General features: G+C 43.3%; 1 protein-coding gene across 9 annotated transcripts in view; it reads left to right on the top strand.

Moving 5' to 3' along the window:
* eya1 (EYA transcriptional coactivator and phosphatase 1) overlaps positions 1-27,516 on the top strand; it is a 224,641-nt gene that overhangs the window by 8,724 nt on the left and 188,401 nt on the right. For 7 of the 9 annotated variants that reach the window (XM_060822745.1, XM_060822744.1, XM_060822748.1 and 4 more), the window contains exons 2-3: positions 11,133-11,183; positions 13,428-13,555. In XM_060822745.1, coding sequence (XP_060678728.1) covers positions 13,432-13,555 — 124 coding nt within the window. In that variant the 5' untranslated portion in view covers positions 11,133-11,183; positions 13,428-13,431. The remainder of the gene's footprint in view (positions 1-11,132; positions 11,184-13,427; positions 13,556-27,516) is intronic. The other 2 variants (XM_060822751.1, XM_060822752.1) reach the window with 1 other exon arrangement.

The following is a 27,516-nucleotide window of genomic DNA, read 5'->3' as shown; positions in this document are numbered from 1 at the left end:
AATAGTTGAGATGCTAACGAGCGTGGTTTCTTTTACCCCAGAAGTGCCAAATTGAATACCATGGTGTTGTTGGTTGGTTGAGAAAGAACTTTGGAAAGCTACACCATCCGGCTGTCATGATATGAGGAAGAGAGACATCAGAGAAGTTTGTCGTGTTGTTGATAATCCTACCTGTGAATCTCGAGCTGAAAGCTTCTATCAGATAGAAATCTTTCCTGTTGTGGAACTGTGGAGTTACATAGTGCAAAGAGTGTGGGAAATGATGTGGGTGATGGTGGTTATTTAAGAGGTATCAATGTTGGATTGACTACTTAAAGTGAAATTTACCTTTTTTATATAAAGTATCACTTGCCTATTAATTCACATTGATTCTGAGTCATTTAAAGCAGATGTTACAAGAAATGAACTCTTTTGGATAATTTCTTCATTTGGAGTTCATTCAGTAATTCTGGCTATTTTAGTTTCTCATTTCCCCCATGGCGATTGTAACAAACTAATTACTCGATTTTACACAACCAAAGTTTAACTCCTTTTTGTCAAATTTAGTTTGGTGTGATTGAGTGAAAATTGCAGTCAGTTAATAAGTAAAGTGATAACAAGGCTTAACTAACTTTAATTATTTGCAGCTAAATTTAATATTGTTTACTCTTTATTCTTATTCAATTCATTCAAATGTACAATTTACAATTAGAGTCATAGAGTCATACAGCTTATAAACAGACACTTTAACATTGTGATTTTTAAAAAATCAGTATCTGCCCTTGAAATAGGACATTCACTCAGTGAACATGATTAATAAGCAGATTATCTATTTATGAAAGTAATTAGCCTGCATTTTACCTTGGTGCTAGATTTTTTTAGTTGCATTGTTACAAAATGTGCTGAGCTAGTCATAGCATAATTCATAATTTTGAACCTGCAATTATCTATTTTTGTCGAACTGAAAACTGTCAATTATGTCTCAGTTTATCTCAATTTTTCCTTTATTAGACAGGAATAAGGATGTATTTTAAGTCAAATTAAGAAAGTAAATGAGTATCTCAGTCTGTGATTTCCTCCAATAGTTCTTTGGCAGACTCCCATACTGTGAGAGGATGATTTACAACTTGGTGATCAATGCCATATTAAAAACTGTCCATGTGGCTGAGGAACTGCACTATGGCAAGGCAATCACTGCTGAGCATAAAGCTTGGGAGCAGAAGTGGGCCATTCAGCCCATTGAATCTGTTCCACAATTCAATAACATCGTGACTGATCTGGTAATCGACAATTCCACTCTCCAGCCTTTATCCCATTGTCCCCTCATTCCCTTTCTGATTAAACATCGGTCTAACTTGGACTTGAATGTGCTGGAGATACTTGAGTAAAAGTCAATCTCATGTAAAAGTTGACCCCCTATTTGTGGATAAAACATCTATAATTTTCCATATATCTTATGTAAAAGTTGACTCTAATTCTTCACCGATAACAGATCAACATTTGTGAGGCAAGGTATTAACCTGTACATAAAAGTTACAGCTACAATGATCAGTGAAACTGTATGAGTCAAATGTCTGATAACTTTTTTTATCAGAAGTAAAAGCTTAAAATGTTTGATTAAGAAATTAAAACAACAGTAGATGAGAGAAAACTGAGGGAAATGTTCGAATTTGGCGCAAAAGTTTAAGACGGATCAGGTTAGAGTCAGGTGAAAGCCTCCCTTTATGTGCAGTTCAGCTGAGCTCAGTTCCCCATAGCACTTGTATTTTGGACTGAAGCATGAATTGCACCCCCTCAAAAGTAGTATCCATGTAATAGTCAACCCCATAAATTTAACCTTAATAAAAGTCTAAAAAAAATTCAACTTTTACCTGAGTATATATGGTTCTTATCAACTCATCCTCGGCACGGTGGCACAGTGGTTCGGCACGGTGGCACAGTGGTTCGGCACGGTGGCACAGTGGTTAGCACTGCTGCCTCACAGCACCAGGGACCTGAGTTCAATTCCCGCCTCAGGCGACTGTCTGTGTGGAGTTTGCACGTTCTCCTCGTGTCTGCGTGGGTTTCCTCCGGGTGCTCCGGTTTCCTCCCACAATCCAAAGATGTGCAGGTCAGGTGAATTGGCCATGCTAAATTGCCCGTAGTGTTAGGTAAGGGGTAAATGTAGGGGTGTGGGTGGGTTGCGCTTCGGCGGGTCGGTGTGGACTTGTTGGGCCGAAGGGCCTGTTTCCACATTGTAAGTAATCCTTCACAGCCCTCTGCAGTCAGGGATTACAAACATTCACAACCCTCTGACAAAAGAAATTCCTCCTCTTCTCTGACTGAACTAGGAGACTCCCTCATTCGGAGATGATGCCTTCTAGTCCTAGTCTGTCCTGCAGGGGTAAAAAACCTTTCCACATCTACACTGTCCAGTCCAATAAGGATCTTGTATGTTTCAATAAGGTCACTTGCCATTCTTCTGTATTCCAATGGGGGTACAGGCCCAATCTACTCAGTCGCTTCTCATGAGACATTCTCTCCATAGCGAGGATCAGCCCAGTGAACCTTATCTGGAATGTTTCCACTGTCAATGTATCTTCCCTTCAAGACAAAGGATGCAAAATCATGCACATGATTCCAGCTGTGGTCTGATTAGTGCCTCGTATAGCTTTAGCAAAACCTTGCTACTTTTATACTCCATTCCCTTTGAAATAAAAGCTAATATTCTATATGCCTTCATTATGACTTGGAGATGCCAGTGTTAGACTGGGTGGATAATGTTAAAAAATCACACCTGATTTCCTCCCACAGTCCAGAGATGTGCAGATCCGGTGAATTGGCCATGCTAAATTGCCGATTAGTCAGAGGAAATGGGTCTGGATGGGTTACTCTTTGGAGGGTCGGTGTGAACTTGTGGGGCCGAAGGGCCAGTTTCCACACTGTAGGGAATCTAATCTAATCTAAATAAACAGGTTATAGTCCAGGACTATAACCTGTTAGACTAGAACCTGGTGTTTTGTGATTTTTAACTTTGCCTTCATTATGACGTGCTGAACTCGGATGCAAGCTTTTTTGTGGCTTTTTTGTGCATGGATGAGGACTCCCAATTCCTCTGTAACGTACTGCGGTCTGTCTCAATTTAAATAACATTCAGCTTATCTGTTCTATTCCACCAAAGCGTATGACCTCATATTTCTCCTCCTTGTCTTCCATTTGCCAGGTTTTTGAATACTGCTACTTAGGTAACCTGTTTATCTCTGAGGATCTGTGCCATCCTCAACACATGCCTTCCCACTTATTTTATTAATGATCACACAACACCAGCTTATAGTCCAACAGGTTTATTTGGAAGCACTAGCTTTCAGAGCGCTGCTCCTTCATCAGATAGCTATTCAATACGACATATTGAACAAACCTAGACTGCTGTTAAGTAAAGCCTCTCAGTTGTATGACACTATGATTGCTGCATTATCTAGGTCGACATGACACCAGTTGTTAAAGTTCACTTGAGAATGTAACTTTAAAAAAGTTCTGCAATTTACATATGAAAGATAAATGCATTAAGGATAAAAGGGTAATTAGGGAGACAATAGTGCTCCTCAAAGATCCTGTGTGGAGTCGCAGGAGATGGGGCAGATACTAAACAAGTATTTTGCATCAGTATTTTCTGTGGAAAAGGACATGGAAGATATAGACTGTAGGGAAATAGATGGTCCCATCTTGAAAAATGTCCATATTGCAGAGGAGGAAGTGCTGGATGTCTTGAAATGCATAAAGTGGATAAGTCCCCAGGACCTGATCACGTGTACCCTAGAACTCTGTGGGAAGCTAGGGAAGTGCCTCTTGCTGAGATATTTGTATCATCAATAGTCACAGGTGAAGTGCTGGAAGACTGGAGGTTGGCTAACGTGGTGCCAATGTTTAAGAAGGGCGGTAAAGACAAGCCAGGGAACTATAGACTGGTGAGTCTGATATCAGTGGTGGACAAGTTGTTGGAGGGAATCCTGAGGGACACGATGTACATGTATTTGGAAGGGCAAGGAGTGATTAGGGATAGTCAACTTGTCTTTATGAATGGGAAATCATGTCTCACAAACTTGATTGAGTTTTTTGAAGAAGTAACAAAGAGGATTGATGAGGACAGAGCGGTAGACGTGACCTATGTAGACTTCAGTAAAACGTTCGACAAGGTTCCCCATGGGAGACTGGTGAGCAAGGTTAGATCTCATGGAATACTGGGTTCAACTAGCCATTTGAATACAGAACTGGCTGAAAGGTAGAAGACAGAGGTTGGTGGGGGAGGGTTGTTTTTCAGGCTGGAGGCCTGTGACCAGTGGAGTGCCACAAGGATCGGTGCTGGATCCACTACTTTTTATCATTTACATAAATGATTTGGATGTGAGCTTAAGAGGTATAGTTATAAGTTTACAGATGACACCAAAATTGGAGGTGTAGTGAACAGCGAAGAAGGTTACCTCAGATTACAACAGGATTTTGATCAGATGGGCCAATGGGCTGAGAAGTGGCAGATGGAGTTTAATTTAGATAAATGTGAGGTGCTGCATTTTGGGAAAGCAAATCTTAGCAGAACTTATATACTTATTGGTAAGGTACCGAGGGAGTGTTGCTGAACAAAGAGACCTTGGAGTGCAGGATTATAGCTCCTTGAAAGTGGAGTCACAGGTAGATAGGATAGTGAAGAAGGTGTTTGGTATACTTTCCTTTATTGGTCAGAGTATTGAGTACAGGAGTTAGGAGGTCATGTTGCGGCTGTACAGGACATTGGTTAGGCCACTGTTGGAAAACTGCGTGCAGTTCTGGTCTCCTTTCAATTGGAAAGATGTTGTGAAACTTGAAAGGGTTCAGAAAGGATTTACAAGGATGTTGCCAGGGTTGGAGGATTTGATGTTGTGGTTCTGCTCGCCGAGCTGGAAGTTTTTGCTGCAAACGTTTCGTTCCCTGGCTAGGGAACATCATCAGTGCTGTTGGAGCCTCGTGTGAAGCGCTGCTTTGATGTTTCTTCCGGTATTTATATTGGTTTGTTCTTGCCGCTTCCGGGTGTCAGTTTCAGCTGCAGTGATTTGTATGTGGGGTCCAGGTCGATGTGTCGGTTGATGGATGTTCTTGCCGTTTCCGGGTGTCAGTTTCAGCTGTAGTGGTTTGTATATGGTGTCCAGGTCAATGTGTCTGTTGATGGAGTTTGGGGATGAATGCCATGCTTCTAGGAATTCTCTGGCTGTTCTCTGTCTGGCTTGTCCTATGATAGTGGTGTTTTCCCAGTCAAATTCATGTTGCTGGTTGTCTGAGTGTATGGCTACTAGAGATAGCTGGTCGTGTCGTTTTGTGGCTAGCTGATGTTCATGGATGCGGATTGTTAGCTGTCTTCCTGTTTGTCCTATATAGTGTTTTGTGCAGTCCTTGCATGGTATTTTGTAAACTACGTTAGTTTGGCTCATGCTGGGTATTGGGTCCTTTGTTCTAGTGAATTGTTGTCTGAGCGTGGATGTTGGCTTGTGTGCTGTTATGAGTCCTAAGGGTCGCAGTAGTCTGGCTGTCAGTTCTGAGACGCTCCTGACGTATGGTAGAGTGGCTAGTCCTTTTGGTTGTGGCATGTCCTCGTTCCTCGGTCTATCTCTTAGGCATCTGGTGATAAAGTTGGGTGGGTATCCGTTTTTGGCGAATACCTTGTATAGATGTTCCTCTTCCTCTTTTCGCAGTTCTGGTGTACTGCAGTGTGTTGTGGCCCTTTTGAATAGTGTCCTGATGCAGCTTCGTTTGTGTGTGTTGGGGTGGTTACTTTCATAGTTTAAGACTTGGTCTGTGTGTGTTGGTTTCCTGTGTACCCTTGTGGTGAATTCTCCGTTGGGTGTTCTCTCTACTAACACGTCTAGGAATGGGAGTTGGCTATCCTTTTCCTCTTCTCGTGTGAATCGGATTCCTGTGAGTGTGGCGTTGATGATTCGGTGTGTTTTTTCTATATCTGTGTTTTTGATGATTACAAAGGTGTCATCAACATATCTGATCCAGAGTTTGGGTTGGATTTGTGGTATGGCTGTATGTTCTAACCTTTGCATAACTGCCTCTGCTATGAGTCCCGAGATTGGTGATCCCATGGGTGTTCCGTTGATTTGTTCGTATATCTGATTGTTGAATGTAAAGTGTGTGGTGAGGCACAGGTCCAGTAGTTTAAGTATGCCGTCCTTGTTGATAGGTTCGGCCTCCTGTGTTCTGTTATGTATGTCCAGTAGTTTACAAAATACCATGCAAGGACTGCACAAAACACTATATAGGACAAACAGGAAGACAGCTAACAATCCGCATCCATGAACATCAGCTAGCCACAAAACGACACGACCAGCTATCTCTAGTAGCCATACATTCAGACAACCAGGAACATGAATTTGACTGGGAAAACACCACTATCATAGGACAAGCCAGACAGAGAACAGCCAGAGAATTCCTAGAAGCATGGCATTCATCCCCAAACTCCATCAACAGACACATTGACCTGGACACCATATACAAACCACTACAGCTGAAACTGACACCCGGAAACGGCAAGAACATCCATCAACAGACACATCGACCTGGACCCCACATACAAATCACTGCAGCTGAAACTGACACCCGGAAGCGGCAAGAACAAACCAATATAAATACCGGAAGAAACATCAAAGCAGCGCTTCACACGAGGCTCCAACAGCACTGATGATGGTCCCTAGCCAGGGAACGAAACGTTTGCAGCAAAAACTTCCAGCTCGGCGAGCAGAACCACAACAACGGATACCCGAGCTACAAATCTTCAATCAGATTTTGGAGGATTTGAGCTATAGGGAGAGGCTAAATAGGCTGGGGCTGTTTCCCTGGGGCATCGGAGCCTGAGGGGTGACCTTATAGAGGTTTATAAAATCATGAAGGGCATTGATAGGATAAATAGACAAAGTCTTTTTCCTGGGTTCGGGGAATCCAAAACTAGAGGACATAGGTTTAGGGTGAGAGGGGAAAGATATAAAAGAGACCAAAGGGGCAACTTTTACACACAGAGGGTGGTACATGTATGGAATGAGTTGCCAGAGGAAGTGGTGGAGGCTAGTACAATTGCAACATTTGAAAGGCATCTGGATGGGTATATGGGCTAGGTGCTTGCAGGTGTGACTAGATTGGGTTGGGATATCTGGTTGGCATGGACGGGTTGGACTGAAGGGTCTGTTTCCGTGCTGTACATCTCTTTGACTCTATAACTGGAACCAACATGTTCATTCTAAAAGATGAGAGACTTAACCAACAATCCAGGTCTCTTTCAATATATAATTTCAGTTGCATCACACTGTAAGCATTTGCTATAAATTCTGTGTCTTATGATCTTATATTCCACAACTACCTGATGAAGGAGCAGTGCTCAGAAAGCTAGTGTTTCCAAATAAACCTGTTGGACTATAACCTGGTGTTGTGTGATTTTTAAACTTTGTCCACCCCAATCCAACAGCAGCACTTCCTCATCACAACTATTTTATGTCATCCACAAACTTGACTATAGTACATTCTGACTTGGAGGCGCTGGTGTTGGACTGGGATGTGTGAAGTTAAAAAAATCACACAGCACCAGGCTATAGTCCAACAGGTGTATTTGGAAGCACTAGCTTTCGGAGCGAAGCTCCTTCATCAGGAGGTTGTACATCAGGTGGTGTACATTCTATTAGTTAGTCAGTCCTCTCTCCCCATTAATATACTACCTCCAACACCATGGGCTCTTATGTTATTAAGTAGCCTAATGTGTGATACCTTAGCAAATGTATGGACAGAAGGCAAATTCACAGTTGTCATTAAAATAGGTGGAAAGTAAGTTGCAATATACAAATTTACCAATGGATATATATAGGTTAGATGAATAGGCAAAAATTTGGCAGAAGGTGGATAAATGTGAGGTTTCTATTTTGCTTGGAAGAATAGAAAGGGAATTTATTATCTAAATGGAAAGAAATTTCAGAGTGATTCAGTGCAGAGGGGTTTGGATGTCCTCATACATAAATCACTGAAAGCTAGTGGATAGATGCAGCAGGTATACAAGGAAGGCAAATGGAATTTTGGCCTTTACTACTAAAGGAATAGAGTACAAAATTAGGAAAGTGTTGCTACAACTATATAAAGCATTAATGAGACTGTATATAGAGTATTGCATACAGTTCTCTTGTTAGAGGAGGGATATAGTTGTATTGGAGACAGTTCAGAAGAAGTTCACTTAATTGATTTCAGTGATGAGGGGTTCGACTTGTGAAGAGAGATTGAACAGTTCAGGGAATATCGGCCTAGAGCTTGGAAGAATGAAAGGAGACCTAGTTAAGGTATATAAAATCCTAAAGGGAATTGACAGAACAGAGGTAGAAAGGATGTTTCCCCTTGTGGGACAATCTGGAATGAGAGGTTATGGTTTAAGAATAAAGGATAGCAGGTTTAAAATTGTGATGAGGAGGAATTACTTCTCTCAAAGGTGCATCTGTGGGATATGGGCCAGGTGCTGGCAGGTGGGACTAGATTGGGTCGGGATATCTGGTCGGAGTGGACGGGTTGGACTAAGGGGTCTGTTTCCATGCTGTACATCTCTATGACTATGACTCTAAGTGCAGTGGGTGCTAGGACTGAGTAATTTTAAGGAAGAAATAGATTTTTAATTAGTAATAGGCTGAAGGGTTATGGAGAAGGGGCAGGAAAGTGGAACTGAGACTGTGGTAAGAAGGTATTGAATGGCTGATCAGGCTTCAGTAGATTGAGTAGATCTACTCCTGGTTCTAATATTCTGAGAATTCAATAAATGACATCCACCGCTTTCCCTTTATCCCCATTGTTATCTTATCAAAGCATTCTAGTAAGTTTCTCAAGCATTATTTCCCTTTTCCGAAGCTGTGCTGACTCTGCTTGATCATATTATGCAACATTTGTAATAAATAAAGATTTGTTCGATAACCAAGTGACATTTATTTAAATTTTTGGAAATAATCTTTTCAAAATAAGATTTGATTTGATTAGGAATTGTGAAAGCAGAATAGAAAAGGGGTAGCTGATATGAATTTCGTATAGTCTTTCCGGAACAGAGGTCTTGGGTCTGTTTGGAGCTGAATCATTGAAAGGAGCAGGGAATGTCGAGAGATCTGTTAATGAAGCATACGCCATCCTCAGCTTTATCCAAAGGGACAAAACACACAAAAGCAAGGAAGTTCCGATAAAATTGATTTCATGGATGAGGAATTTCAGTCCTGTAGAAATATTGGGGAACATGAGCTTGTTTTCCATTGAGAAAAAAAGGTGAAGAAAGTATTTGCGAGGGTTATTCAGAATTATGAAGGATGGCTCAAGAGATAATAGTGACGCGAGGAGAAAATGTTTTCACACAGCGAGTCTTTAAGATCTGGAATGCACAGTCTGTGAGTGTGACGGAGGCAGGGTCAGATAGACTCGAAACATCAGCTCTTTTCTCTCCTTACAGATGCTACCAGACCTGCTGAGATTTTCCAGCATTTTCTGTTTTGGTTTCAGATTCCAGCATCCACAGTAATTTGCTTTTATTAATGGTACCTCTGACAGTGCAGCATTCCCTCAGTACTTCACAAGAACAGAGGCTTTTTATCCTCCAATCTTGGAGAGCGAGTTGAATCCAATGAGCACTTATAAGCTTTAATTCTGCAATATCTTCAGGATGGAAAATCCTGTAAACTTTGTTTCAGTTCATGCTGTGAAGGAACTTTGAAAACTGTTCCATCTACTGTACAATTTACAAGTCTGACTGCGACTTATAGTTTAATTTTATTCGTTTATCTAATCAGCTCTGAAATTTCTTTACATTGAGATTGATAACAAGACCTTTTGTGAAATAATTCTATCTGAGCTAATTTTTATAAGTGCATCTTCATCATGAACCTTCGACCAAGATCAGTAGCCATAATGGATGAAATGTTTGTTAATGCTTTTGTGAGGGTGTGCCCTCTGTAGTGTGTGCGTTAAAGAAAAACCATATATTTTTAATTATTTTTCAATTGTACATATGTATGAATACATGAATTAGGAATGGGAGTAAGCCATTTGGCCCCTTAAACCAGCTTGACCTTTTGATAATATCGTGATTCATCAGATTATAGGCAGGAATCAGTCAAGTGAATCTTGTCAGAATGGCTTCTAATGTTATCAGGAAAAATCGCTGCTATTTCCCAAAGAGCCTGCCCAGCCATTTCCAGATCATGGCTGATCATCTCCTCAGTGCCAATCTTCCACCCAATCTCCACACCCCCAAATGTCATATATTTTCCTAAGAGGCTAAAACTGTACACAGCCCTGCAGATGTGGTTTCAACAAAGCCTTATACATGGTCCTTACTTTTATATTTCATTCCCCTTGCAGTAAACAATACTCTAAATGACTTGGATGGCAAATGATGGTTTACGTGACATTTTAAAAACAGTAAAGTTTCAGGAATTTTCTTCTCATTTCTCCAATAAAGAATCTTTATTCTGTGACGCCGTGCCACTCTTTAAATGGTTAACATTATTTGAACAATATCAGAAAATTGAATTGTAAAAATTGTCTAATATCTGGGATACTTCGGTAATTTAGAAGAATAATTAAATCTGCGTTGTTTACATATAAAAGTGTAAATTTTAATGGCTGTGATCTGAAATACAGTACAGTGCATCTGCATAGCTGATTAAATTAACTGACATTATCAATGACAGTTCTGGAGCTCAGGGAGGGAATAATGATGGTATTTGATTACGGGAGTGGAAGGTAAAAGATCTAAAGTTGCTGGAGGTGAAATGCTTCTGTTTAATAAGCCCATTTTCAGGCATCCCCTGTTTCCAGCCAGTTTGTGCTGCTTTACCTTCACAAAGCTCCTTTACATGTGTGACTGCAGGGAGGGTTAATCCAGTTTGCAGCTGTCTAACCAAGTGATGAATCACCTTCTCAGCATTTGGCTGCTTTCCCTGTTATGGGGAGGAGAAAAGACCTGTAGGAGGAAATGGCACAAAAGATCAACTGAAAGACAATGTGATTCTCTGTTACAGAGTCTCTCCTTCTGCCTTGCTGATAAAGGGGATGAATGTTTTTTTTTCAAGCTATTGTTCGGGAATATGATGAGCCGTAACACTTGAATAACAAGGAGCTATTTTGTTCTTGACTGGCAGGTGAAAAAAAACTCGACCTGATTCCAATGTTTCAGATCTGCCAGGTTCCAGGTAAGAGCATTGTTGAAATTTGACCGAATGCGTTATGATTGAACATTGTCTGTGCTTGCTCTATGCTACATTCAAAAACGTACAACTTCCAACAATGATTTCAAGAACATACTTTATTATTTGAAATGCAAGCTTACACTAATTCCACAATACTTATTATTTATGAATACTATAAAATTTTTACATTTCACTTCTGAATTATTACTCATTTTTATGTGCTGATTGTGCAGAGTAGCAAAATAAATTTCAAATATTTCAAGCTAGAGTTTTAATGTAGCATTTGTGACACTAGATCCACAATTTTTAAATCTCAGGATTTTAAAAATACTTTTGGAGTTGAAAATTTGTACAGCTGTGATAAATCATTAGATTTTAAGATAATGTGCCCTTTAATGATCAAGTGCAGAGTGAATACTGAGAATCTTACAGATATTTTGGATCATGTCTTGCTGATGATACAAATCTTCCAGTTCCACAAACGATAATAAATTAAATAACCAGACAGTGCACTTACCTCATAGACTAACCTGTTTAATTGATTTAGCTTTGTGTGAGATGTGGACTCAGTCAGAAATCAAATAGATACAAGAAATGTTGTTTAACCTTCTCTGTTTTTCTTGTGGTAACTGAAGTACTCCAAATTACTACAGCAGTCTAAATCATTTACAAACTGTATGGGTGTAAATTTTAATCCTTTTCAATAGGACGTGCTTAATATAATCCCAAAAGCAAACAAATCGGAAAGCATAATAACGTTTTAATGTATTTCATGCTGTGAAGGAAACAAAGAAGCAATTAAGAGTTAAGACCTGGAGTAAACATATATATCAAGAATGCCTCATTCCCTGTCAAAAATCACACAACGCCAGCATATAGTCCAACAGGTTTAATTGGAAGCACACTAGCTTTCAGAGCGACGCTCCTTCATCAGGTGATTGCGGAGGGCTCAATCGTAACAGAGTTTATAGCAAATATTTGCAGTGTGATGTAACTGAAATTATACATTGAAAAATTGATTGTCTGTTAAGCCTTTCATCTGTTAGAATACAGTGATAGTTTCACTTCTTTCATGTGTAAATCACAAAACCCTTTTTTTAAAAAAAGTTGCATTCGGAGCATTGCTCCGAAAGCTAGTGTGCTTCCAATTAAACCTGTTGGACTATAACCTGGTGTTGTGTGATTTTTAACTTTGTACACCCCAGTCCAACACCGGCATCTCCAAATCATTCCCTCGCAGTTCAGTTTGCAATTCTCAAGTTGGGTAGAGCGTTGGATGGCTGATTCAAACTAAACTTGTGTATCATTTTTGGGAGATGTCTTATTTCTCCAAAAAATTTACATCATGTCGATAATGTTAACATGAGACTTTTAAATCACCATCAAATAATTACAAAGGATGGTTTGATTATAACATTAATAAATTTTGAGAGTTTATACTAGTTTGATGCTCTGCATTTAATCTAATGTTGAAGAAAGTTAATTACGACAAAGGCAGTGGTCACAATTTTGATTAAATTGTTTTGAGTATTGTCACTGTTAAAAGATGGCATTTCTGAAATGCTGATTACTAGATATGGTAGTAATGTTCCAACACTAGTTTCTGTGTTCTGTTTTTTCTATTATTTTCTAAGAAAGGATTTTGACATTTTGCTGCTGTGTTTTGGTTGTGCAGCATATCATATCTCTGATCACCTACCCAGCAGTTAAAACCGTACATTATTTTCAGATATGTGATTTTTTAAAAAATGTTCCATAAAAGTTAATTTTTTTTGGTGCATTCTCCATGGCAACATCTGTATTAATCAGAATGCACTTCTAACTAGCAGCACTCTCTTCTCAAAAAAATACAAACTCTGTTCTCCTTTATGTTGGTAAACTTCTGAATGTCCTCATGAGTGCAAGCTTCAACAAAATCTAACCTTTCTAACCAATATTTGGGTTGAATCTTTGGGTTGGAGTGGATGACTGCCAAAGATAAATGAGTGCACTTTCCTCAAAGCAATTTCTGAATGATTTGAATCTGCCTGGTGTTTAAAAAACAGAAGAAGTAGGAATAGAGATAGAGCAGTTTGTACCTTCTGAAGCCTGTCCAGCCATTCAGTTAAGCCATGACTGATCTGACAGTGGCCTAACGCTGCCTGCTCCTCACCATAATCCTTGGCCCCTTATAGAGATCAAAATGAAAAAGCACGTACTTTTAAAAATATTTTTCATAAAGAAACAAGGATTATTTCTTGTTGGTAGGTCTATGGAAATGCAGGATCTAGCCAGTCCACACGGCCGCCTGAGTGGAAATAGTGAATCTCCCAATAGTCCCAAACTTGACAACTCCTGCATCAATAATAATTCCATGACACCAAATGGCACTGAAGGTAAGCCCTTGATTTTCTCATTTTATTTGGTGCAGTATTGAAAGAAATTAGGCTACTGTGCTTTTTTATCCCCCCCCCGTACATTGTGTTTTGCCTTTCAAGCTCCAGCTCTAACATTCGCTGTTTCCTCCAACGTATTTGAAAATATCGTTCTTAATCTTTGAAGTACCTCTTTAGAAGGCTGTTGCAACCAGGTGAAATACATCCTCCAGATCTTACACAGGTGGGGACATAAGTCTTGTGACACACAGCAAGTTTAATCAGGCAGGCAAAAGTGAGGACTGAAGATGCTGGAGATCAGAGTGGTACTGGAAAAGCACAGCAGGTCAGGCAGCTTCTGAGGACCAGGAAAAATCAATGTTACAGGCAAAAGCCCTTCATCAGCAAGTTTAATCAGACAGAGTGATGAAAGGAAGGCTAAAGTGAGAATATTGCTCTGATTATTAGTCAATTGAATTGACTTTATTGTCACATGTACTGGGGCACAGTGAAAAGCTTTGTCTTGTGAGCAATACAGGCTGATCATAGATAATTAAATAGTAGGTAAACAGCAGCAAAAACAAAAACACAGGTACAGGCAAATGTTAAGAGTTTGTGAGTCCATTCAGTATTAATAGGAACAAATGCAGACCCATCAAGAAGTGGCAGATGGAGTTTAATTCAGATAAATGCGAAATGCTGCATTCTGGGAAAGCAAATCTTAGCAAGACTTATACACTTAATGGTAAGGTCCTAGGGAGTGTTGCTGAACAAAAAGACCTTGGAGTGCAGGTTCATAGCTCCTTGAAAGTGGAGTTGCAGGTAGATAGGATACTGAAGAAGTATGCTTTCCTTTATCGGTCAGCGTATTGAGTGCAGGAGTTGGGAGGTCATGTTGCAGCTGTACAGGACATTGGTTAGACCACTGTTGGAATATTGTGAGCAATTCTGGTCTTCTTCCTATTTGAAAGATGTTGTGAAATTTGAAAGGGTTCAGAAAAGATTTACAAGGATGTTGCCAGGGGTTGGAGGATTTGAACTATAGGGAGAGGCTGAACAGGCTGGGGCTGTTTTCCCTGGAGCATCAGAGGCTGACAGGTGGCCTTATAGAGGTTTACAAAATAATGAGGGGCATGGATAGGGTAAATAGGCAAAGTCTTTTTCCTGGGGTGGGGGGAGTCCAGAAGTAGATGGCATAAGTTTAGGGTGAGAGGGGAAGATATAAAAGAGATATAAGGGGCAACTTTTTCACACAGAGGGTGGTACGGGTATGGAATGAGCTGCCAGCGGATGTGGTGGTGGCTGGTAGAATTGCAACATTTAAGAGGCATCTGGATGGGTTTTTGAATAGGAATGGTTTGGAGGGATATGGGCCGGGTGCTGGCAGGTGGGACTAGATTGGGTTGGGATATCTGGTCAGCATGGACAGGTTGAACCGAAGGGTCTGTTTCCGTGCTGTACATCTCCATGACTCTAACTCGGAGGAAACAAAAGGAATTCTTATTATTTTCTGACATTATTCTTATTTTGTTGTGTGAACACATCCTGCCAAGAATTATGTTTTGGAATTTTTAAAGCTTGGGTGAGAAAGTATTCAACACGTCTAGATGCAATTATCTAATTTGACATAAATAGTTTTTGTTTGCTGAAAAATGTATTCCATTATACGAGAAATGCCAAGACCTCAGCAGCTGTAAAGAAACTTAATAATTTGTTACTAGTCTTGGTGGTGGTGAGGTAAATTTAGGAGATGATGGCAAAATTATGATTTAACATGGTAAAAAAAAAATCAATTGCTGTCTGATTCACAGGGAAATATCAAATAAAACTCTCAAAGAGAATAAGGAACATTACAGCACAGGAACAGGCCCTTCGGCCTGCCAAGTCTGCGCTGATCCAGATCCTCTATCTAAACCTGCCATGTTCTTTCTAAGGATCGGTATCCCTCTGCTCCCTGCCCAATCATGTATCTGTCTGGATACATCTTAAATGACGCTATCATGCCCGCCTCTACCACCTCTGCTGGCAACACATTCCAGGCACCCACCACCCGCTGTGTGAAGAACTTTCCATGTATATCTCCCCTAAATTTTTCCCCTCTCACTTTGAGCTCATGGTCCCTAGTAATTGAGTCCCCCACTGTGGGGGAAAAAGTTTCTTGCTATCCACCCTGTCTATACCTCTCGATTTCATAGGCCTCCATCAGGTCCCCCTCAACCTCTTTCTTTCCAATGAAAATAATCCTAATCTACTCAACCTCTCCTCAGAGCAAGCACCAAAATTCTTTTGGTAATGTAGCAACCAGAACTATATGCAGAATTCCAAACGTGGCCGAACCAAAGTCTTATACAATCATAACATTACCAGCCAACTCTTGTACTCAATACCCCGTCCAATGAAGGAAAGCATGCCATACGCATTTCTTGACCATGGTACTGACCTGCATTACCACCTTCAGGGAACAATGACCTGAACACCCAGATCTTTCTATTTGTCAATTTTCCCCAGGACTTTTCCAGTTACTGTATAGTTTGCTCTGGAATTGCATCTTCCAAAATGCATCACTTCACATTTGTTCAGATTGAACTCCATCTGCTATTCTTTGCCCATCTCTCCCATCTGTCTGTATTCTGATGTATTCTCTGACAGTATCCTTCACTATCTGCTACTCCACTAATCTTAGTGTCGTCTGCAAACTTGCTAAGGAGGCAGTCTACACCTTCCTCCAGATCATTTATGTATATCACAAACAATGGTCCCAGCACAGATCCCTGTGGGATACCACTGGTCACAGGTCTCCATTTTTAGAAGGTCCCTTCCTCCACTGTCTCTATCTCCTGTTGCCCAACCAGTTCTCTATCCATCTAGCTAGAACCCCCTAGACCCCATGCAACTTCACCTTCTTCATCAGCCTACCATTGGGAACCTTATCAAACGCCTTACTAAAGTCCATGTATATGACATGTACATCCATTCCCTCATCAATCAACTTTGTCACCTCTTCAAAGAATTCTACTAGGTTTGTAAGACATGACCTTCCCTGCACAAAACTATGCATTGATAAGCCCGTTTTCTTCCAAGTGTAGATCCTATTCCTTAGTATCTTCTCCAGTAACTTCTCTACCACTAACATCAGGCTCACAGGTCTGTTATTACCTGGATTATCCCCGCTACTCTTCTTAAACAAGGGGACAACATTAGCAATTCTCCAGTCCTCTGGGACCTCACCCTTGTTCAAAGATGCTGCAAAGATATCTGTTAAAGCCCCAGCTAGTTCCTTTCTCACTTCCCTCACTTACCTGGGATAGATTCCATCCAGTCCTGTGGACTTGTCCTGCTTAATGCCTTTTAGAATACACAACACTTCCTCCCTCCTTGACCTAAAGTAATCAAAGATCTATCCCTAACCTCAACATGCACCATGTCCCTCTCCTTGGTGAATACCGATGCAAAGTACTTATTACGAATCTCACCCATTTTCTGACTCCACGCATATCTTTCATCCTTTATCCTTGAGTGGGCCAACCCATTCCCTCTTGCTCCTGATATATGAACAAAAGGTTTTGGGGTGTTCTTTAACCCTGCCCGTTAAGGATATCACATGACCTCTTTTAACCCTCTTAATTCCTAGTTTCAGATTGGTCCTACATTCCCGATATTCTTCCAAAACTTCATCTGATTTCAGTCACCTAGACCTTATGTATACCTCCTTTTTCCTCTTAGCTAGTCTCACAATTTCACCTGTCATCCAAGGTTCCCTAATCTTACCATTTCTATCCCTCATTTTCACAGGAATATACCTCTCCTGAACTCTCATCAACCTCTCTTTAAAAGCCTCCCACATATAGAATGTGGCATCCCCTTCAAACAGCTGCTCCCAATCTACATTCCCTAGCTCCTGCCAAATTTTGGTTCAGTTGGCCTTCCCCCAATTTAGCATTCTTCCATTAGGACTCTCGTGTTCATGAGTATCCTAAAACCTATGGAATTGTGATCACTATTCCCAAAGTAATCCCCACTGAAACTTCAACCACTTGGCCGGGCTCATTCCCCAACACCAGGTTCAGTATGGCACCTTCCCGAGTTGGACTATTTACATACTGCTCTAGAAAATCCTACTGGATGCTCCTTACAAATTCTGCTCCATCTAGACCTCTAACACGAAGTGAATCCCAGTCAGTGTTGGGAAAATTAAAATCCCCTATCACCACCACCCTGTTGCTCCTACATCTTTGCATGATCTGTTTACATATTTGTACCTCTATCTCACAGTCACTGTTGGGAGGCCTGTAGTGCAGCCCCAACATTGTTACCCCACCCTTCCTATTTCTGAGCTCTGCTCATATTGCCTCACTGATTGAGTTCTCCATAGTGCCCTCCTTCAGTACAGCTGTGATATCCTCTCTGACCAGTAATGCACATCCTCCATGCCTTTTACCCCCCTCTCCATCCCGCCTGAAGCATCGATATCCTGGGATGTTTAGTTGCCAATCATGTCCTTCCCTCAACCAAGTCTCAGTCATAACAATAACACCATACTCGCAGATACTAATCCAAGCCCTAAGTTCATCTGCCTGATCTACTTCACTTTTCGTATTAAAACAAATGCACCTCGGACCATCAGTTCCTCTGCATTCATCTGCTGCTTTCTGCCTACTCCTTCTCTTATTCACGCGGACTTCATTCTCTAGTTCCTCCAGGCTTTAGTTACTACCTCCTTCCTGTCCACCAACCTCCTCATTTGGTTCCCATCCCCCTGCCACATTAGTTTAAACCCTCCCCAAAATCATTAACAAAAGCACCCCCAAGGACATTGGTTCCAGTTGGGCCCACATGTAGACCTTTCAATTTGTAATAGCTCCACCTCCCCCAGAACCAGTCCTAATGCCCCAAGAGTCTGAACCCCTCCATCCTGCCCCATCTCTCCAGCCACGCATTCATCTGGCCTGTTCAATCATTCTTAATCTGACTCACATGTGGCACTGGTAGCAATCCTGAGATTGCTACCTCTGCGGTCCTACTTTTTAAACTTGGCTCCTAACTCCCTAAGTTCTGCTTGTAGGACCTCATCCCATTTTTTAAACTTATACCATTGGTGCCTATGTGCACCATGACAACTGGCTGTTCACACTCCCCCTTCAGAATGTTCTGCAGCCGATCCGAGACATCGCTGACCCGTGCACCTGGGAGGCAACCTAACATTCGGGAATCTCATTTTCTGCCACAGAACTGCCTATCTACTGTCCTTACAATTGAATCCCCTAGGACTATAGCCCTTCCACTCTTTCTCCTGCCCTTCTGCACAGCAGAGCCAGCCACGGTGCCATGAACCTGGCTACTGCTGCCTTACCCTGGTGAGCCATCTCCCTCAACAGTATCCAAGACGGGATATCTATTTTGGGTGGGAGATGACCACCTGCACTACCTTCCTTCTCCTTCTGCCTTTTGATCGCCCATTCACTGTCTCCCTCAGCAATCCTAGTCTGCGGTGTGACCAATTCACGAAACGTGCTACCCACGACCCCCTCTGCATCGCGTATGCTCCAAAGGGAGTCCATCCGCAGCTCCAGAGCCGTCCTGCAGTCTAACAAGAGCTGCAGCTGGACACCCTTTCTGCCCGTGAAGGGACATCAGCCGCATCCCTGAGCTCCCATGTAGAGCAAAACAAGGGTCTGAGATCTACTGCCATTTTTCCCCAGGGTAAGGGATTCAATGACAAGAGGTCACGCGTTCAAGGTGAGAGGAGAAAGATTTAAGGGGGATACACGTGGAAAGTACGTGACACAGAGGGTGGTAGGTGCCTGGAACGCATTGCCAATGGAGGCAGTAGAGGCAGGCACAGTAGCTTCACTTAAGATGCATCTGGACAGATGCATACATAGGTGGGGAGCAGAGGGATACAGATCCTTAGGAATTGAGCAATAGGTTTAGACAGTAGATTTGGATCGGCAAGGCTTGGAGGGCCGAAGGGTCTGTTCCTGAGCTGTAAATTTTCTTTGCTCATTGTTCTACCTTAAGCTTCACCTAAGTTGAAACTAAAGTTACCAAAAAAAAGGAAAGAAGTTTTTTTTTAAACCATCTTAACTTACCAAAATCCTGACCTTTACAACACACCACAGAGACATCCTTTTTGGTTGGAGGAGGAGGGCAGTTGAGAGACACTACACGGGTAGTGTCATCGGTTCAGCCGCTGCCCAATTAAAATCAGCTTTTTAAGTGGTTTGTTTAGCTTCCCAGCAGCCCCCTGGTCATCGTTCGCTCTGCCCTCGCAGCAACTAAAATGGAGGCCGCAGACTCCCAAAGGAAGCTTTTTAAATGGTTAGTTTATCTTCCTAACAGTCCCCTAGTCCTCCTTCTCTCCACCCTCGCTACAATTAAAAGGGAGACTCAAAGTTTGGGAGATGATTTGTAGCTCGGGTGCTCGTTGTTGTGGTTCTGTTCGCCGAGCTGGGAATTTGTGTTGCAGACGTTTCGTCCCCTGTCAAGGTGACATCCTCAGTGCTTGGGAGCCTCCTGTGAAGCACTTCTGTGATGTTTCCTCTGGCATATTATGACAAGCAACATAAATTCGACTGGGACAGCACTACTATTATAGGACAAGCCAAACAGAGAACAGCCAGGGAATTCCTAGAGGCATGGCATTCATCCACAGGTTCAATCAATAAGCACATCGACCTGGACCCAATATACCGACCACTGCAGCGGACAGCTGGAACTGACAACCGGAAGCGGTAGAGACAAACCACTATAAATACTGGAGGAAAGATCACAGAAACGCTTCACAGGAGGCTCCCAAGCACTGAGGATGTCACCTAGACAGGGGATGAAACATCTGCAACACAAATTCCCAGCTCGGCGATCAGAACCTCAACAAAATGGAGAGTTTCAACTAGTTTGTCACAATGTTAAGTCTCGCAGTATAGTTACCTCAAAAACATATTGAACAACTCCTGTGTGTATAGCTGAATGTTGCATATTTTAAAGAACTTTGGACTTTACTTTTTAGAAATAAGTAGCTATGGTAAACTGCTTCCCTGCATCTTCCAGCATTCACAATCACATCCGATATTCAAACCTCAAGCATTTTGGCAAACCTCATTTATCGTAAAGTCTGTTGTTAAGTAGGTATGATTTCAACCCAATTCACCTAACCTGCACGTTTTTGGACTCTGGGAGGAAGCCGGAGCACCCGGAGGAAACCCACACAGACGCAGAGAGAACATGCAAACTCCACAAAGAGTATTGCCCAAGGGTGGTATCAACCCCAAGACCTTGGAGCTGTGAGACAGCAGAGCTAACTACACTGCCACCATTTGCTGGTGGAGATTTTGACATTTAAGCACAAGGTGTTCCAGTATTTTGAAAAGTTTGTTCCTATTTTCTCACTAAGTCAGGACTCTTTCCCTTGAAGGATTTCAATTGGAATCTGGGTCAGATCAAGAGTCCGATTCAGTTGTAGTCAGTGTGACAGAGACACCAGGAAGGAGACTCCATGCTTGTTGGAGGTAGCTGGTGTAGAGGGTACCCACTAAAGGACTGCTGATCGCTCAGCCAGTTAGAAACAGGGAGTAGAGTTTCCAGGTAGACCAAGTGCTGATATTTCACACAGTCTCCAGTCTTCATGGCTCTGGGGAGCTCCAGATGAACTGAGAAAGGCAGGAGGTCACTTCTTAGCCGACCCATTGTCTCAGCATACTCCTGCCCCACTGAACTCATCTCTATCTCCCTCGACACTGTCCTATCCCCCCTAGTCCAGGAACTCCCCACATACGTTCGAGACATCACCCACGCCCTCCACCTCCTCCAAGACGTCCGTTTCCCCGGCCCCCAATGCCTCATCTTCACCATGGATATCCAATCCCTCTACACCTCCATCCGCCATGACCAGGGCTTCCAAGCCCTCCGTTTTTTCCTCTCCAGACGTCCCCAACAGTACCCTTCCACCGACACACTCATTCGTTTGGATGAACTTGTCCTCACCCTTAACAATTTCTCCTTTGAATCCTCCCACTTCCTCCAGACCAAAAGGGTAGCCATGGGCACACGTATGGGCCCCAGCTATGCCTGTCTCTTTGTTGGCTACGTAGAACAGTTGATCTTCTGTAATTACACCGACACCACTCCCCACCTCTTCCTCCGCTACTTTGATGTCTGCATTGGCGCCACCTCGTGCTCCCGTGAGGAGGTTGAGCAATTCATCAACTTCACCAACACATTCCACCCAGACCTTAAATTTTCCTGGACCATCTCTGACCCCTCTCTCCCCTTCCTGGACCTTTCCATCTCCATTAATGACGACCGACTTGACACTAACAATTTTTACAAACCCACCGACTCCCACAGCTACCTGGATTACACCTCTTCCCACCCTATCTCTTGCAAAAATGCCATCCCGTATTCCCAATTCCTCCGCCTCTGCTGTATCTGCTCCCAGGAGGACCAGTTCCACCATAGAACACACCAGATGGCCTCCTCCTTTAGAGACTGCAATTTCCCTTCCCACGTGGTTAAAGATGCCCTTCAACGCATCTCGTCCACATCCCGCACCTCCACCCTCAGACCCCACCCCTCTAACCGTAACAAGGACAGAATGCCCCTGGTGCTCACCTTGCACCCTAAAATCAAATCATCTGCCGACATTTCCGCCACCTCCAAAAAGACCCCACCACCAGGGATATATTTCCCTCCTCACCCCTTTCCGCCTTCCGCAAAGACCGTTCCCTCCGTGACTACCTGGTCAGGTCCACACCCCGCTACAACCCACCCTCCCATCCTGGAGGAACTGTAAAACCTGTGTCCACACCTCCTTCCTCACCTCTATCCAAGGCCCTAAAGGAGCCTTCTACATCCATCAAAGTTTTACCTGCACATTCACTAATATCATTTATTGTATCCGTTGCTCCCGATGCGGTCTCGTCTACATTGGGGAGACTGGGCGTCTCCTAGCAGAGCGCTTTAGCGAACATCTCCGAGACACCCGCACCAATCAACCACATCGCCCTGTGGCCCAACATTTCAACTCCCCCTCCCACTCTGCCAAGGACATGGAGGTCCTGGGCCTCCTTCACCGCCACTCCCTCACCACCAGACGCCTGGAGGAAGAACGCCTCATCTTCTGCCTCGAAACACTTCAACCCCAGGGCATCAATGTGGACTTCAACAGTTTCCTCATTTCCCCTTGCCCCACCTCATCCTAGTTTCAAACTTCCAGCTCAGCACTGTCCCCATGACTTGTCCGGACTGATCCGACCTGCCTAGCTCCTTTTCCACCTATCCACTCCACCCTCTCCTCCCTGATCTATCACCTTCATCTCCTCCCCCACTCATCCGTTGTACTCTATGCTACTTTCTCCCCACCCCCACCCTCCCCTAGCTTATCTCTCCACCCTTCAGGCTCACTGCCTTTATTCCTGATGAAGGGCTTTTGCCCGAAACGTCGATTTCGCCGCTCGTTGGATGCTGCCTGAACTGCTGTGCTCTTCCAGCACCGCTGATCCAGAATCTGGTTTCCAGCATCTGCAGTCATTGCTTTTACCTCTGGAATAAGTGGGGACTTACTGGAAACCCAGGGCCATCTATATGACAGTGCAGCTGAGTGTGAGGTAGAAGGAAATCTACAAGCAGCTGCTCACTTGGTGTCACTGAGAATGGTTAGAGTCTGGGAGAATGGGGCACTGCCAGTTGAGGACTGACTGTTAAAGAACCTTTATTGGTAAGAGTATTGAGTACAGGAGTTGGGAGGTCATGTTGCAGCTGTACAGGACATTGGTTAGGCCATTGTTGGATTATTGCGTGCAATTCTGGTCTCCTTCCTATCGGAAAGATGTTGTGAAACTTGAAAGGGTTTAGAAAAGATTTACAAGGATGTTGCCAAGGTTGGTGGAACTGAGCTATGGGGAAAGATTGAATGGGCTGGGGCTGTTTTCCCTGGAGGAGTGTCGGAGGCTGAGGGGTGACCTTATAGACGTTTATAAAATCATGAGGGGCACGGATAGGATAAACAGACAAAGTCTTTTCCCTGTGGTCGGGGAGTCCAGAACTAGAGGGCATAGTTTTAGGGTGAGAGGGGAAAGATATAAAAGAGACCTAAGGGCAGCTTTTTCACGCAGTGTGGTACGTTAATAGAATGAGCTGCCAGAGGATGTGGTGGAGGCTGGTAAATTGCAACATTTAAAAGGCATCTGGATGGGTATATGAATAGGAAGGATTTGGAGGGATGTGGGCCGGGTGCTGACAGGTGGGACTAGATTGGGTTGGGATATCTGGTCGGCATGGACGAGTTGGACCAAAGGGTCTGTTTCCTTTCTGTACATCTCGATGACTTGATGACTCTAACATGAATGCTCCTGTGATTAGACGCTGGAGTGCAGCCACAGGAATCCAGTGGAGGACAGTTTCATGATAACAGACTTATAGAGTCAAACTCATTCAGCTCGGAAACAGGCCCTTCAGCCCAATTCGTCCGTGCCAACCAGATTTCTGAAAGTGAACAAGTCCCATTTGCTTGCATTTGTCCCATATCCCTCGAACCTATTCTATTCATATACCAATTCAAATGATTTTTTAAATGTCGTCATTGTACCAGCCTCCACCACTTCCTCTGGCAGCTCATTCCATACACGCACCACCCTCTGCAGGAAAAAGTTGCCTCTTAGGTCCCTTTTACGTTTTTCCCCTCTCACCTTAAATTTATGCCCTCTAGTTTTGGACTCAGCCACCCCAGAGAAAAGACTTGGTCTATTTACCATATCCACGCCCCTCATGATTTTAAAAGGTCACCCTTCAGCCTCCTACACACCAGGGAAAGAAGTCTTAGCCTCGCTAAGTTGCATCCTTATAAATCTTCTGTTACACCCTTTCCAGTTAGTAACATCCTTTTCACAGGAGGTTGACCAGAATTGTACAAGGGCTCAGTGGTTAGCACTGCTGCCTCACAGAACCAGAGAACTGCATTCGATTCCAACCTCAGGCAACCATCGGTGCGGAGTTTGCACGTCCTCCCATTGTGTGTGCAGGTTTCCTCCTACATCCAAAGATGTGCAGATTAGATAGTTGGCCATGGGTAACGCAGGGTTACAGGGCTGGGGTAGGGGAGATTGGTTTGGGTGGAATGCTCTTTGGAGCGTCAGTGTGGACTTGATGGGCCAAATGGGCTGCTTCCACACTGTAGGGATTCCATGATTTTACTCCAACTGTGACCCGATCAATGTCTTGTATGGCTGTAACGTGATGCCCCCAATCCTGTACTCAATGTTTTGACCGTTGAAGGCAAGCAAGTCAATGCCGTCCTTCCCACAGCCTCTGTGATGCCACTTTTGAAGAACTATGTACCTGTACCCCTTAGGTCTCTCTGTCAGACTTGCATGGTGAGCTCTCACTGAGGACATTCTTGAGAGTGGCTACTGAGGACATCTCAAAGCTAGATCTTTGAAAGTGAAGAAATCTAATCTCTCGTAAAGGAGGCAAGCTTCTAATGAAATTGGGTGACTCACGGTGTTTTGCTGAGAAATCTGAGGGATACATCTTGACTGCGACTGTTGCATGGTACTGCTGTGTGGGTTCTATTTTTGACTCTGATCTCCAGCATCTGCAGTTCTCACCTTCACCTAGTCTAAGATTGACCCCAAGATAACTATTTATTATTTCTTTTTTTTGCCAAAGGGGAGTTGTGTTTAGTTCTTGGAACGATTTCTACCACACCTTTTCTCAGAATGTCTGACCAAACTTGCTTTGTTAATTACCTACCCCTTCCACGGCGTCCTTCACACCCCGGCCTGTGTCCATCTTACCATACACCGTTCCCACGATGACACACCACAGGAGGTACACTGCCCGTACCGTCTATAAACAGCACCCAGATGCACCCCTGGACAAGGCCAGTGTCTGGAGCTGTCCTGGAAATGGAGGAAATTGGCACTCGGCTGTGTGGACATGGTCCTGGAGATCCCACTGGGCAGGGTGGTGCAGTGGCAGGACCTCCTCTTCCCAAAGGATTGGCAGTGTCAGTCTGGTCTGAGGATGCCCACTGTGTCCATGCCATCTGGAGGAATGCCCATCGTGCTAGGTGGAAGGTCAGTACCCTTCTGCCCTCTGCCATCAACTTAACCACCGTACCTCACACTCTCACTCCACCTCTGCTCCGCTACCCACATGAGCCCCTGCTTTACCACCCCTCATGCTATTGCCTGCAACACCTTCAATCACTTCCCACCACCCACTTCAATCCTAGAACACCACCCACTCTGCATGCCCCTCTGTACTGTCTACTCACTCACTGGGGACACCTCCCTACCTGTGCCAACAGTCACAGCTGTGCCACACATTATCACCTGTCCATGTGTCTTTGAAATGTTATAACTTACCAGCCTCCCCCACTTCCTCTGGCAGCTCGTTTCATACGCACCACCCTCTGTGTAAAAGTTGCCGCTTAAGTCCCTTTTATATCTTTCCCCTCTTACCTTAAACCTATGCCCTCTAGTTCTGGAGTCCCCAACCCTAGGGAAAAGCACTTGGCTATTTGCCCTACCATGCCCCTCATGATTTTATAAACTCTATAAGGTCACTTTCAGGAGGAGTACAGCCCCTAGTTGGGCAGAAAGAGTAAACACAGGTGGGTGATGCTGCCTGACTTCAGGTTCCTCACTCTTTCCGTGGAGAGTGTGCTGGCAGTGACGGTTCCGAGTGGTTGCCTGACTGTGGCTATGTCCCCAGACTGGAATGAGAAGGTGCCCTTGACTTCCTGTGCCAGGACCTTTTGGCTGTAGGTCATCCCCCTTGACCTGAATCCCACTGTCAACAATGACACACTCTCCTGACTTGGTGTCTGCGCTAAAACCCCATGACAAGCTCAAAGTAACAGGAGGAGGCAAAGCAGAGATGCTGTTTGCGTGAGCAATATTTCTGTTCTTTTTTCCCATCGAAAAGTGAACAACAGATATCCTCTTGTTTCACCATTGCACTATTGAACTGTTATCTATTGACACATGTTCCTGACTAAACATGGAAGTTTTATTTAGGAATGGAGTTTCATCATTATCCCATAACATTGGTTTACTTAGCAGACTAAACTCTTTCATTAACATAATTATTTTATTCAATGCACAGACAACTCTGTTATAGTGAAGAAGCTGTTATGAGAAACAAATGGGATTGGCTTAGAGTGGCATCAGGGCTGGCACAGACATGATGGGCTGAAGGGCCTGTTCCTGAGCCGTACCATTCTATCTTGGTGTGATCTTATTTCTTTACCTCCTCACGACCTCTGGAATGTCCCAGCTGATGTTGTGTCATTCAGTTGTATATGGGGATCCCAAAGTAATAATCTGGAATGTATAGATTGAACAATCACTAGTCATAGTCATTACTTGCTCTTTTGCGTTTTCCCTGTGCATTGAGTTTTGTTTCCGAGAGACACCTTTCCAGGTTCCTTCTTCTCAAGAGGACCTGATTATTAAATTGTAAAACGTTGTATTTTATTTTACTCCGACTGGATTGAATCCCAACATATATTTTGGTTTCGCGACTAAACCGCACTTCCTAATTTTTCACCCGAGTTAAGACCATAAGATGTCAGAGCTAAAGTAGACCAGTGAGGTCATAGCTGATCCTCAACTCCACTTTTCTGCCTCCTTTTCCCCATAACCCTTGACCCCGAACTGATTAAGCATATTCAAAAGTGAGATCGATTTTAATGACCCAGCCTCTAACGCTCCGTACGCTGTAGAACTTCACAGATGGACTGCACTCAGAATAAATTCCTCCTCATCTCAGTCTTAAATGTGTGACCCCTTCATGTCTTCAAACAATTCCACCTAAAGAGAGGTAATAGTTTTGGAGGTATCCTATCCTGATCTGTAATACACACAACTGCAGTCCTATATTTTATAACTCCAGAGAAGATCAGTTCAATTCTTATGTCCATTTAGGAGAGAGCATCACTGTGGTCAACACAGCCAATGGCTGTTCACGTCCAGTGCAGAAAG

The sequence above is a fragment of the Hemiscyllium ocellatum genome, chromosome 4 (genome assembly GCF_020745735.1).
Source record: "Hemiscyllium ocellatum isolate sHemOce1 chromosome 4, sHemOce1.pat.X.cur, whole genome shotgun sequence".
NCBI classification, from domain to species: Eukaryota; Metazoa; Chordata; class Chondrichthyes; order Orectolobiformes; family Hemiscylliidae; genus Hemiscyllium; species Hemiscyllium ocellatum.
Note: the sequence above shows the minus strand (reverse complement) of the source record. Positions and strands in the feature narration are given on the sequence as shown.